This window comes from Myotis brandtii, unplaced genomic scaffold, assembly GCF_000412655.1.
Source record: "Myotis brandtii unplaced genomic scaffold, ASM41265v1 scaffold630, whole genome shotgun sequence".
Taxonomy (NCBI): Eukaryota; Metazoa; Chordata; class Mammalia; order Chiroptera; family Vespertilionidae; genus Myotis; species Myotis brandtii.
The window spans coordinates 1034128-1047747 of NW_005370412.1; the positions used below are offsets into that span (position 1 = coordinate 1034128).

At 50.4% G+C, this 13620-nt stretch overlaps 1 protein-coding gene across 1 annotated transcript in view; it reads right to left on the bottom strand.

The window, feature by feature from the left end:
• CACNA1E (calcium channel, voltage-dependent, R type, alpha 1E subunit) overlaps positions 1 to 13620 on the bottom strand; it is a 340306-nt gene that overhangs the window by 250593 nt on the left and 76093 nt on the right. Inside the window, exons 3-4 of the mRNA XM_005880270.2 lie at positions 6747 to 6852; positions 6125 to 6264 (exon numbers count right to left, since the gene is read on the bottom strand). Of these exons, the coding sequence (XP_005880332.1) occupies positions 6125 to 6264; positions 6747 to 6852 (246 nt within the window). The remainder of the gene's footprint in view (positions 1 to 6124; positions 6265 to 6746; positions 6853 to 13620) is intronic.

The window sequence follows — 13620 nt, forward strand, 5'->3', positions numbered from 1 at the left end:
CCCGAACTGAAGGCAAACAGGCCTGGGTTCAAATTCTGGCTTTACCATATCAACCATTTAACTCTGGGCAAGTTATTGAAAGTGTCTGTGTCTCAGCTTCCCCATCTATAAAATGGGCATGGGTGATACTCAGGCCTGATAACTCTTACCTGGCAGTATGATTTTTAGGATTAGATATAACACATATATATGTCCACAGAGATATAAAAAGTGTTGTCTCCTGCGTGTAATTCCATAAATGGCAGCTGTCATGCTAGGCCAATGCCAGGTGATGTGATAGTGCTTTCTCCTTACCCCTCCCCACCCACAGCCACCTCTCCGATCCAGTCTTTATGCATCAAACCACGTGAGTTATGGACCTTCTTAACCACAGGCCAGAAAGCTGTATTCCCAGAATGGAGTCTGGGCCTTCATATTTAGCCCTGACTCCCTCCCAACCACCCAGGGGATAATCCCCCTGAGAAAAATCCCATAAATAGCCCAATTACTGGAGTGAATATTCTTCCTGGGCTACAGATTGAGCTCCCAGCTCTGATTCCCTAACAGAGTGATCAGAACATGAGCAAATGGGGCTGGTCACAGGTACGGGAGATGGGTGTAGACACTGCCCGGCTCAGCCAGACCAGGGGGACGGCAGGGCTGGGAATAGACAACCCGAAGCACAGCCCCAGATTCCCCTCAGCACCCTCCTGCGTATCCCAGAGGTGATAAGAGAATCTGGGATGAAGCAACTAATAATTCATTAGCATTTATTAAGTAGCTACTAGAACCCAGGCCCTGGGCTACAGAGATGAGCAGGGTTGAAAGGCGCAGTTCTCACCCTCACTCTCCTGTCTTAGCCCTGGCTCAGCAGTGCCTTTGAGCTCCTCCCCTCCACTATCACTTTCCCATCTATTCCAGGTACTGAGACTTATTACCTAGACTAATATATAATAATGACTTAAAATTATTTCGAATTCTCCAGGTGGCCTCACACACATTTAGAAATAGCATCTTCTGAACTGTTACCAATACAGGAAAAGATCGCCAAGTGATGTAAGCTCACAGTTTGTAAAAAGACACAGCAAATTCCACTGTTTTTAAGAAGAAATGAAGATACATTAACTTTGGTGTGCCTCGGTCCCAGCAGTTGCTTGAGTACTCAACAACACAAGTTTTGTTAAATGGATGGATGGATGGATGGATGGATGGATGGATGGATGGATGGTTGGATGGATGGATGGATGGTTGGATGGATTGATAAATGAGTGAATGAACAAGACAATTCATGAAGAAACAAGCTGCAACTTCCGATCCAGTCTTTATGCATCAAGCCACGCGAGTTATGGGCCTTCTTAACCACAGGCCAGAAAGCTGTATTCCCAGAACACAGAGAGATATCTGGGGCCCTGGTCCCCTTCAAGTCACCATGAGCCTCAGCTTTGGGCCAGGGGCAACTGTCTGATTACACTCCTCCTAAGCCCACCCCACATGCTCCAAGGGGAGGAAGGAATGTGCATTCAAGGAGCTACAGACCACGAAGCCCATAAAACTGCGAGATGACTGCCGGTGGGAACATGAGTGTCGAAGAAGGAGCTTGGGGCCCGAGCCAGTACCCGCCTCCCAGTGGGTCACAGATCCTCTCTGAACCTCAGTTTCTTCATCTATAAAATAACAAGATCTCATTGGGGGGATTATGAGGACTGGATGAATAATGTACACAAATTAACTTTCACACCATGAACTCCCCATAACTTCCAGACCTGAGAATACTAAAGGTTAAAAGGTCAGAGGTGAAGGCAGAATGTGGCGGCCCAGGTGCCTGGATAGGCAGGAACCGAGAAGGAACCTGCCCTGTGCTTGGCGTAGTAACATGGGAGAATTTATGAGACTGACGCGCTACCTACTGCACTAACGAGGCACCTAACATGGGAGAATTTAGAAGAAGACATGGACTCAAACCCAGTCAGCCCAGCGGAGCCGTGCGGTGCTCCTGCGTGCTCTGACAGTGCCCCATCTCTTAGCATCTTAGCAAAGGTCAGCGACAGAGGCTTTTCACTGAGCCAGCTGTGTGACACCTCAGCACCCCCGCCCTCCTTCCGCTCCAGTCACACACCGAGAGCTGAGAAGCCGTGCAGCCGGAGCCCGAGGCGCTGTGTCGCACTCCGGCACCTGTCACTCCTCTTGTGCACTGGAGGAAAATGGGAGGTGACGCCTGATGCTGAGGTGGGAAGTCAGAGCTGCCAGCAGGGACAGCTGTGCGGGTGGTGTCAGGCAGCCTGGAAGGGGGGCTGCACGGGGCAGGGGTGAATGCACCAGCCCTGGGTCACGAGGCACAATGGCAACCCCTGGACCTGCTGTCAAGAGGCAGGTGGTCTTGGGCGGCGCACTTCACCTCTCCGAGCACCAGGTGACTCGATTCCCAGGCCTGCTCTGCCACCTCCCCGGGTCGGTATCACCACGCATTTCACGCATCCCAGACCCCAACGGCTATACAATGCCCCATGATTTTATGTACCACGAAGGAAGAAAGAGAAATGCCATCAGTTAAACTCCATCATGCCATCACTGTGCGACAGGCTGGTTTCAGAGATGTTGCAGCCTGAGAAATGTGAGCCTGAGAGGCACTGTGGTGGACAGCAGCACCGGGTACACTAAGACCGGATCTGATCACCCGGCCCCGTGGGATAGAACCGCAGCCTCACTGCCCATCTCTAGACGCCAAGCCCTTCCCCTAGAGCACGTTCACATGTGAGCTAAGGAGACAGAAGTCAGTAGGTGCAGGAAGAACAGGGCGAAGTGCCACTGGCTCAGGTGGACAGCAGTGGCCTTTCAGCAACGTCTGAAGAGCCACTAAGAATGAGAGACGTGAGGTCTGGGTGGAGAGAGAACAGAGGGGACAAGTGACTTGGCCGAGGGCTCAGCACCTGCGCCCCAGGCGTGCAGGTGAGGACACAGAGGACCTTCTTGGCCAGGCTAACGGAAGGACCCTGCTGACCCCCCAAATCTGCTCCTCCGGCCACACGGCAACCCTTATTCAAAGGCAGTGCTGGGCTCCCGCCTGTCTGCCCTCCACCTTGCCTCACACACCCTAGTCCCAGACCCTGTGCAGAAAACAGGCTCGCCTTTAGAAGCACTTCAACCTGTCACAATGCCTCTTAAAGCGTGACATCCAAACCACATACGTTGGAGCATCCGGAATAATTATCTGTAATACCAATCTAAGTGTCAAATAACTGCAAAAATGGAGAAATACGCTGTGTCTATCTACTTAACAAAATGCTGATCACTCAGTACAGATTTTAATGACAATAAGGAGTAACATATAAGAGGCTCTTACTATATTGAGAACAGGCAGCAAAAGTGCAAGCACTGAAAAGGGAGCTTGCTTAGCATTCAAGCGCTGGGAGGAAATACCACTAAACAATCAGGAATTTTTCTTAAACGTGAATTGTTTTTTCCTTCTTTTGACTTTTCTGTATTTTCTTTAATGAACATGTAATAGTTTAAAACACAAGTAAATAGATGAGATGGGAAATTCCACATGGCATCTGACAGATGCTTCTTGGGGAGACCAAGGCTTCACACGATCTTAACATATAATACATACACGTCTCAGTACTTTTCTTCTACACAGAATCACTCTTCTTAGTAACTGAGATTCTCATCTATGCCTTTCACTTATATAGCATATATTATTGGTTTTAGGAACATTTATCACCCAGCTATCATCAAAAAGTAAAAAAAAAATAATAAGTGTTGGTGAGGTTATGGAGAAAGGGGAACCCTTGTGCACTATGTGGATGGAAATGGAAATTAGTGCAGCCCCTATGGAAAACAGTATGGAGGCTCCTCACTGAATAGAACTACCATATGACCAGCAACTCCACTTCTGAGTACATATCTGAGGGAAATAAAATCACTGTCTTGAAAAGACCCATCTGCACTCTCATATTCATTTCAGCATTATGCACAATAACCAAGATGCTGGAATAGTCTAGGTGTCTGTGAACAGAAAAACGGATTAAGAATGTGGTGTGTGTGTGTGTGTGTGTGTGTGTGTGTGTGTGTGTGTGTGTGTGTGTGTGTGTGTGTGTGTACAGTACACACACCATGGAATATTATTCAGCCCTAAAAAAGAAGGAAGTCCTGCCATTGGTGACCACATGGATAAACCTGGAGGACATTATACTAAGAAATAAGCCAGACACAGAAAGACAAAGTCCAATACGATCTCACTTGTATGTAAAGTTGGAAAAAAACACACAATCAAACTTAGAGTACCTGGGAAAAGAATGGTGGTTAGCAGGGGCTGGAGTGTGAGAAAAGGGGAGATACCGATTAAAGGGTGCAAACTTTCATATCTCACTTGTAAGTAAAGTTGAAAAAAAAAAACAATCAAACTTAGAGTACCAGGGAAAAGAATGGTGGTTACCAGGGGCTGGAGCGTGGGAAAAGGGGAGATACCGATTAAAGGGTGCAAACTTTCACCTATAGATGAGTACATTCTGGAGACCTAGTGTACAGCATGGTGACATAGTTAATAATCATGTATTTTATACTTGAGATTTGCCAAGAGAGCGATATCAAGTGTTCTCACCAACCCGCCCCCCCCCCACACACACACAAAAGGTAACGAGGTAAGGAGATGGATATGTTAATTAGTTGGATTGTGGTAATCATTTCACAATGCATTCGTATATCAAAACATCACATGGTACATCTTAACTATATACAATTTTTGTTTGTCAATCACATCCCAACAAAGCTGGAAAAACTAAATAATAAAACATCGCCCAGGAACGCTGCATTTTCTATGACCATGTACTTCTGAAACACTATGTATAAATTGTATCTTTATACACCAACGTATCTTAAATGCAGCAGAATTTTCTTTTAGAAAAATAACCTTCAGAAAATCCTTTTGTAAGGCAACAGGTGTTTTCCCAACATAAATAATCATCTCTGTCTATGTATCTGTCCCCTGTATTGAGCTGGCTGCCTACGAGCTTCCATTTGTAAATTCCAGTCCATTGCACCTTCAACCTGATCATTTTATTGCAATTGGTGTGAAGGTTAAAAATAGGAGTATTATGTCTATTCCGGGGGAAAATGGATACATGCAAACATTTCCAAGGTCTTACCTCTCTCAGCTTTGCCCCCCACCCCCGAGGCCCCTGGCTATTCCCTGGAAGAAATTTCTACTCTGCCCCCCTTCCCCTTTTGGTTTATCAAAATGGGGGCTCCTATTTCTCCCCTCCACGTTTCTACTCCATTTTCTTCTTTCCCTCACAGGTGTGAACTACCGTCTGCTAGACCCTGGATAAGAGGACTTCTATGCCCCGTCTCTAGCTGCCACACCCGCAGGGGACATGGCTCCCCCAAGGGCCGGGCTTGCCCCACCCTTGCAGGCACCAAGAACCACCTGCCACAAAGACCAACAGGAAACCACAGAAGCCAAATGAGGCACAGCCCTCACCCCCCAACCAAAGCCCATCACCTAAGCTGCCAATGGGGTTGGATCGGCCCCAGTGCAGGCATGCTCTATTCATTTCCACAGGAAAGATGATCTGTCAGATACTTAAATAAATGTGCCGCCCATGACTCTGGGTCAGCTGCAGTGTGGCAATGCTATATTAATTTCCAAAGGAATGATTTATCAAACATTAGTGGGACTCAATGTTATGCCTCCTCCTGTTGAAAAATCTGCAAATCATAAAAAACTGTCGTCAGAACAGGCGTCTCATTGATCAGTTCGGAAGATATGGTTGGGGTCTTCTCCAATCTCTGAAAGAAAACTGCACCTGATGCATCTTTGGGCGCATCTTTTGGGGGTGCCCCTCAGGCTAAGACCAGCCGGGACACGTGCTCAGCACTAGCCGAGCACAGGTGGGAAGTCAGAAGCAGCGGCAGCCCGACCTTGACTCCATGGCTCCGCGGCTCCGCGGACTGCCACCTGCACCTGCGCAGAGGACACGCACTCCCCTGCAGGTGGTCGTCTGTGGCCCAGCCCCATGGGAGAATGTTATCCTCAAACTTCTCCCTCTGCACTTCCTGTCCCACCCACCGCCACCCCGGGGTTTGCTGCATCAGCCACTTCAGGACACCGCAGCCCCCAACACCAAGAAGAGACCAGAGGACTCACCCGCTGAGAACCACGATGAAGTCCATGACGTTCCAGCCGTTGCGGAGGTATGAGCCCTTGTGGAAGATGAACCCCAGGGCCACGATCTTGATCCCAGCTTCAAAGCAAAAGATCCCAATGAAATAGGGTTCTGTCTTCTCCTATGGGATGAGGAGCAGAGGTGCCGGTCAGCGGAGGACTGTGCTTCGAGAGGAGAGGGAGGCAGGCGAGGGCACGCCTCCGCTCTGCTCTGGCCTCTCCTCTCTCCTATGGGACACCTGCACAGGTGGGAAGCGAGGGGGCTGGAGGACAGGGGCTGTGAGCGTCCTTCATCTTCTCCCCTTGACCTCCCTTGCTCACGTCACTTCACAATCCCTTAGGAAGGGAAGGAAGGGGCTGGATCCTGTCCCCGCCCTTTCTTCTTGTCTGGCCGCCGTGGGGTGTGCACACGGCGTCTGCAATGCCCTCAGAACTTGCTGGGAGCAGGAGTCTGAAAGGTCAGTCATTTTGCCCTAATGTATCCCAATGGGGCTCCTCCTAGCCCTGGAGGTCAGAGAGGAGGGAAAGGGCCGGGTGATGGAGCAAAGGAGAAGGGAACCGGAGAAGAGGAGGGGGAAAGAGGCGAGAGGAGGCAGGCACATACCAGTCTGCGGGACATCGGGGTCTTGTCATCCTCAGGAAGATGCTGCTCCAGGGCCAAGACGATGCAGTTGGCAATGATGGTGGCCAGGATCATGTACTCAAACGGCGTGGGAAGGAGGAGTTAAGGAGCAGATTCACCAAAGAGAGAGCGGCGCAGCCTCCTCGATGGCTGTGCACATAAACACACTAACCTGATCAACCCCCAGGGTGTCTGTGCGGTCTGCGTGCCCCACTCTAGCGCACAGGACGGCGGGTGGTCCTTAGCCCAGGAAACTAGAACCATTTCTGATCGGGTGCTGAACACAAAGCATCTTCTCCAAGAAAAAAAAATGTGGAGCCAATAAAATAATACAGTTGGACATAAGGTGCTCTCCAGTTCCGTAGTGGATTCGAGAACACATCCCGGAATTAACTAGAACCGAACACGGAAGGAAAGAGGGAGGAAGAGTCACTGACGCCATGCAGACCCCTTTTCTTCCAGCTCTGCAAACCGCTGGCGAGGACACAGCTGTGGCTGCTGCTGCCTCTGGGAGTCACAATGGACCCTCCTCTAGGACCTCTGTGCGCCTGAGTAGGAGGGCTCTTGGAAGAGGAACTCGCTCCATGTGAGCTCTCTTCTGTGTTAACAGCCAATCCAGAAGCACATGTAAAGGGGCCAGGAGAAGCTTGCTTTGCCCCTGCCTTATTCTCCCCACAGAAAACAGACAGATCATGAGTCTGAATCCAGGACAGCAAAGCCGGGGCCTCGAGGAACACAACGGCCAATGAATGGTCAGCGGAGTTTTTTCCTGCTGCATTTTTCTAAAGACAAGTGAGGGGGCCGCCTGGGCCTTTTAGAAAAAGCAGCACTATGAGTCTGGTGCCAGCATCCCGACTCCCGCAGAAAGGTTGTGCCACAAGCCCAAGGGGAGGCGGAGTGGAGACTGTTAGCAAAGCGAGAGCGAGGGATCACCGGCTCCGAGTTGAGTCACTCTGCATGTTGGATTTTATTCTTTAACAATTGTTGTGACAAACACAAGCCAGCTGTTGCCACTGGTCTTGCCGAGCAACCTATGCTCCGGCGGATTCTGAAATCCCGGGCGGGAGAGAGGAGTCGTCGATCTGGCAAAGTGGAGGGAAGGGAAGGGACTGCTCTCCTTGTCCCCTGACACGTCCAAGGTGGCTATGTAAGGGGTAGGGCCCAGAGCCCTTTCTGAGGAGCCAGAAGGAGGCCAATCCTAACATGATGCCTCCCTGTCCCTGCCATGACCTCGGTGCCAATGAACATCAACGGCAATGAGCACTCAGGGTGTTGACAAAATGTGGGGCTCAGCTGGCTGCTCACCACGGCTGGCGGCCGGCGAGGCCCCATGCAAACTCGGAAAGCTGCTCCACACGAGCAAGGAGCCCAGGCCAGGGGCTGGGAAATGGGACTGGGAGCGTGCCCGGTCTCTCACTGGTCTGACTGAAGTCCCCTGAAAACCTTAAAGTGATAACCAGAGACTTACACGTAAAGGAGCTCTTAGTTGCTGACCTATAGGCGAGACGGGTCCTGGCACCTGCCCGCCTCCAAGGCCTCCACCCAGCAGTGCCCACCTGGATTGCTGCGGCTCCACTGCAGCCTCCACTCCTCGCTCCCACTCACACACCTGCATTTTCCTAGTCAGATGAGATGAGTGTACAGCTCCCTGCTAGGATCTTTCAACTCACCTAGCTCCAAGCCCAAGTGCAGATGCATGAGGCTCAGCAAGAAACATGGGGCTAGACTCAGGAAGGTGTGGCATCACCACTGCAGGTGCTCAGGGCGCTCAGGGCAGGAGGACGGCTGTGGGCCCCGCTGCTCTTGCCAGGCGCCCTGTGACTGGCCAGGCGTCGGGATGGCTGAGAATTCAAGAGGTCTCAATGAATGGCACTACCTAAGGCCCGGGGGCTAGAATCTAAGGGTGAGAGTTTGGTAATTCAGAGTTTCTGATAAGACTTCATTTCCATGTCCCTTCCCCATTCCCACAATCCTCTCTCTCTGTCTATGGTCTGATATCTAAAGACCCATTCAGAGCAGTGATTCTTTGGCTAACAATTTTGAAAACTGTCCAAATACACATACCCTTGAGCCCTCCCTTTAGGCCTCATAGATCATCTACAGCTCAGGATAAATTCATGTCTGGGGCAATTAAAAGGTGAGATACTGATGCAGAAGGAAAGATCAGGCTCTGGGTGTGGCATATGTCTGTGGACTAGATGAAAGGACGGCGAAGGAGAAATCGTAGGTGAGGACAGCAGGAGAGGACATCAGGTTCTGGCTGCCCCACCCCTCTCCCTGACAGCCCTTCCTCCATCCTCCTGTCCACTTCTCTTTCTGAAAAAAGCACAGAGAGAGGGCACTTGGTGCTTTTGCTTCCTCCTACAATGGCTTTTCTCCTTCTCTCCGGTAATATGTCAAGATCAAGCTGAAATGTTACCTTATCTGTGAAGGTTTCTCCCTCTGCCCATAGCTCTTTGATTGTGCAATTTTATTATTTCTCCTATTTATCTCCCCCCCCAAAAAAAAAAACACACATAAAAAACACACAACAACTATCTCTTGAAACAGGGACAGTGTTTTGGCCATCTCTCCATTGTCAGTGCTTACAGGACTCCTGGTACATAGTAGGAGCTCACTCAATGTTAAAGGCAGACATAAATGAAGGGGAGCAGCAAACTCTGTTGAGGAGCCATCACAAGTCAGGGTTGTAGTCGCTCATCGCTCAGGCCAGGGTTTCCTGCTCAACCCCACCCCTGGGACTGACGCAGAGGCACCACTCCCCTCTCTCCTGCTGGTAGAACCTCAAGCCTGATAGAACCTCTACTACATTTCCAAAGGGAAGAGCCTGGACTCAAATAATGGCCCATAGGTCAAGTGAATGCACCTCACAGGCTAAAGGTATGACTTGGGAAGATCAAAGGAAGCTCCAAGTTGCCAAGGTCTCAAAGAACCGGCCCTTCCTGGGACAGGTGGATGGAAATCTGTCTGGGACCCTGATTTCTTCTGCCCAGGGGTTCAGTGATTCCCATCCCATTCTGCGCCTGACACTAAACACATTTTGGACAATCTCTCTCCCTGGTGTCCGCAGTGATTTGAGGTTTGAAATCTTGAACAAACAGAGCTAACGAAGCAACGAGGTGTGGAAGCCTTAGGACAGGGGCTTTGCCTGTCTTATTCACCTCTGTGCCACTGGGGACCAGCACACAGGGGGCACTCAGCAACAGCACAGGAAAACCAGAGCCTGAGGTATGTCCACAAAAGGTACCCTGCACGTTCTCCACACTTTTACCCATTTGAACACACACACACACACACACACACACAATCTATGTTAAAAAATTTTTAATGACAAAGGAAAAAGATCTGTCTTGCTAGAAGGAGAATGAGTTTTCTTGGGGTAGTGGAGTTATTTTCACTTTCATCTTTACTCCTTTATGCATTGTCTGAGTGTTAAAATGAGCATGCATTAATTTCTGATTATAAAATCAATTAAAGTGATATGTATTCTGAAAAAGAAAACAATGAATACAAAAACCCACCCCACCCTGAGGGTCATGGAAATCAGTACAGGATTCCTCAGAGGATCAAACACAGTAGAACAAGGGACCAGAGCAATGAGGGAATGGCCTTGAAAGTGCTTTGAAACTTGCAAAAATACCTCCTCTCCCTTATCTGTCTCTGTCTGCTGCTCCCGCCTCATTTCATAAACTTTCCTGGCAACCTCCCCCCAACACCCCTTCACTCCTCTCTCCCCCTGAGCCTGCTAATGAGGACCTGTGTTGCTCCAACTTTCTTTCCTGTCTAGCAGCTCTAAGACAATCATTAGGGAAATGATAAAAATAGGTTCACTTATTGATTTATCTCCTTTACCCAAAGCTCCTTCCTTCCAATGGTTGACTTGTTTCCTTAGCAACACAGCTAATTTGAGCAGCCCTACTTGGCCTGCACACCTGCCATTTGTTCATTTCCTTCTTGAAGCACAGAAAGCTGGGGAGAGGGGAGGGCTGCCCCTCAGACTACAGTGGTGGTGGTGGTCCTGCTTGTCAACAGAGCTGAGCCTTCCCTCTGCCTGGCCCAGCAGAGCCTTCCTATCCCCACCTCTCAGGGACCGGACTGGGAAGAACTTAGCCTCAAGCAGCAAACCTGGGTGCCCCAGGGGGAACATGGAACACGCAGCCCTAACCCCCCTGGGTTCCCTGTGCTCCCAGCTGCCAGCTCTCAGACTGTGGCATCAGAACACCACGGAGAATGAACGTGCTCAGAGGGGCTGAGGGCCACCAGGGACGGCAGGCAGACAGAACGCTGTGCTCTCTCCCGGACTCCAGGCCTAATGGAGATGGCACTTTTGTGGGGAGCAGCCTTGTGGCCACTCAGGCATTGCCTGCGAACTCCTGGGGAGTCTAGAGTAGCCCCCAGTCTCAGGGGAAGCATGCCTCAGCCTCCTGTACCCACATCTGCCCCTCGAAGGATGTCTGTCTCCTTCCACTCCCTTCCATCCCAGCCCCCTGCGTCTGGATGTCTAATGCTAAGAGCCTAAGAGTCTCAGAAGGCGGCCCAGGTGCTTTTGTGCATATCTTTCCGCCCTTCCCTCACCTGCACATAAATATCATTCCTACAAGTGGGATGTTGACTGGAAGACTGTTACAGGGAAGGGCCCTGTCTAATGTGCTACTCCCACAAGCACTCCTCCTAAGAGAACATCTTAAACATGAACGGTAGTGAAAGGCAGCTACCCAAGGCTGGCATGCTACTGTTCTCCTGTGAGGAGACTCGGCATTTCCCCGAGACCTGCCATGCAGTGGGGAGAACGAGGCTTGGCAATGGAACACGGGAGCCAGGGTTCTCACTGCAAAAACCACCCAACATGGTACTCAGGTCAGGGAAAGCCCCCCGGCCACTCCCGCAGAACCAAACAAGAAATACAAACGGATCAGATGATGAAGGCTTTTTGGAAACTGTAAGGTGCTACACAAATGCACGTTTTTTATTATCCGACTAACTCGATCTTTAAGCGTCTGCTATGGCTGAAAGAGCTTTGGGGTACGCATCTGTGCGTGGTCGCAGCCTCTGGGAGCGGCCTGGCTGGCTGCAGCCGGGGCGGACGCTCAAGAGGCCCACCGCAATGAGGGATTTAAAAGAAAATTATGGTAATGGGCCTCCGGGAAGAGCGCAGAGACATTTGGCCCAGAGCCCCCTCCCCCCCCTCCCCGGGACTGTGGAAAGCACATCCAAACACCAGTCCCGGAGGAGGATTTATGAAGCCGATGGCTCCGATGTAATTTCTCCTGGTGATTAGAGGGGACATTAATCACACCAAGGCCAGGGCTAAGCACAGGAGGGTTGAGCCACCACAGAAGCCCGGCTCCAGCTCCTGTGGACCCTGATGGGAGCACAGTGAGATCATGCTGGTGAGATCATCCTCCCCTCGCGTGGGCTGCGAGAACCACACATTTGTCCTGGAAGGACCGACCAGCAGAGACAGGACCTTGTGCCTAAAATGCAGACACAGCATGAGCCACCACCAGCATTTCCAGAGTGTGTCTGCTCCCTCCTGGTCATCCTCGCCATCCTTAGAGGCTGGTGTGCCTGGCCTGTCTGTCCGCACAGGCCTTGAGTGCGGTCCTCAACCCTCCACAGCCTGCAGAGGAAGTTAAAGCCAGCCCTGTTCAAATGGGCCTGGGCCAGCGGTCCTCCCAGAAGGCTGGCTGTGTCCCTCTGCTCCAGACCCCACTATGAAGCAGGAGTGAGTATGCGATTCCAACAGGGTCTCTCCTCAAGCCTTCTCTTCCCTGCCCTGCCCCCACCCCTCCGCCCACCCCACGGTGAGACACCAGGTACACCAAGTAAAGGTAAGCAGAGGTCCAAGGAGTCTCGGCCCAGAGCCTAATGTGTGTCTGGATGGGCTCCTTCTGGACTTCCTTGCACTCATGCCTGGGACTGACCTAGCAGGATATTGAGGCCCCAAGGAGACTGACCCAGCAGAGGGAATCAGCATGGGAGCTGCATTCCTTGAGGTTCTGAGGGGCCACAGATGAATTTTTCAATCGTCGGAACTTATCAATGTGTGGCCACCCTCATATCTGGAGCAAGTCACACCCTGGACTCCATTTCCATGTCTTTTCTCAGTCCTTAATTTCAGGTTTCCAGTCTCTGTCCTGGGCTGATGGACAAAGGGTGATTGTCACCTAACCGCAAGGGCGAAACCCCTGTGACAGTCATCAGTACACAACTCTGGCCCCACACCTGGAAATCCGCACTGCATTCCCCGCCGTGCCCACCCCCGAAAAATGAGGTGCAAGCCCTGCCTACTTGGTGTTGGCCCATTTCATGATCTCATCACTTTCCTCATTGCAATTTTTGTCACCACCCAATCTTGCCTTTAAAAAAATAAAAAATAAAAAAAAGATCAGACTGAAAAGCAAAAATCCTTTTCTTTTGTTTAAAAAAAGAAAACAAAACAAAAATGTATCATGTGACTTCCAGCCTTAACATCAGTTTTTTAACTTTGGTTTCCATGGTGGTGGGATGCAACCTGCCATCACCATGACAACAGCTGCCTCTGTTCAAATTCACCATCTGACAGGCAGTCCTGAACAAACACACACTCACATTTCTCCTCTTTCTTTCTCTCTCTGTAGCTGTCAAGAAGATGGTAATGCCATTACACCTACTCCTAAAGACTTAAATCCTAATGAATGAAAGACAAAGAAAAGCAATGATGAGAACACAGCAAAGAGGCAGAGGCCCAAGAGCCTTTTGTTGGCCAGCACCATCCACTGCTCTTAGGGAGGTCAGTGGATTCAGTCATTCAAAACAAAAGATCGTGAGCATTAATATTGACGTAAAGGTGCATTTAAACTTTACGTCATGCTTT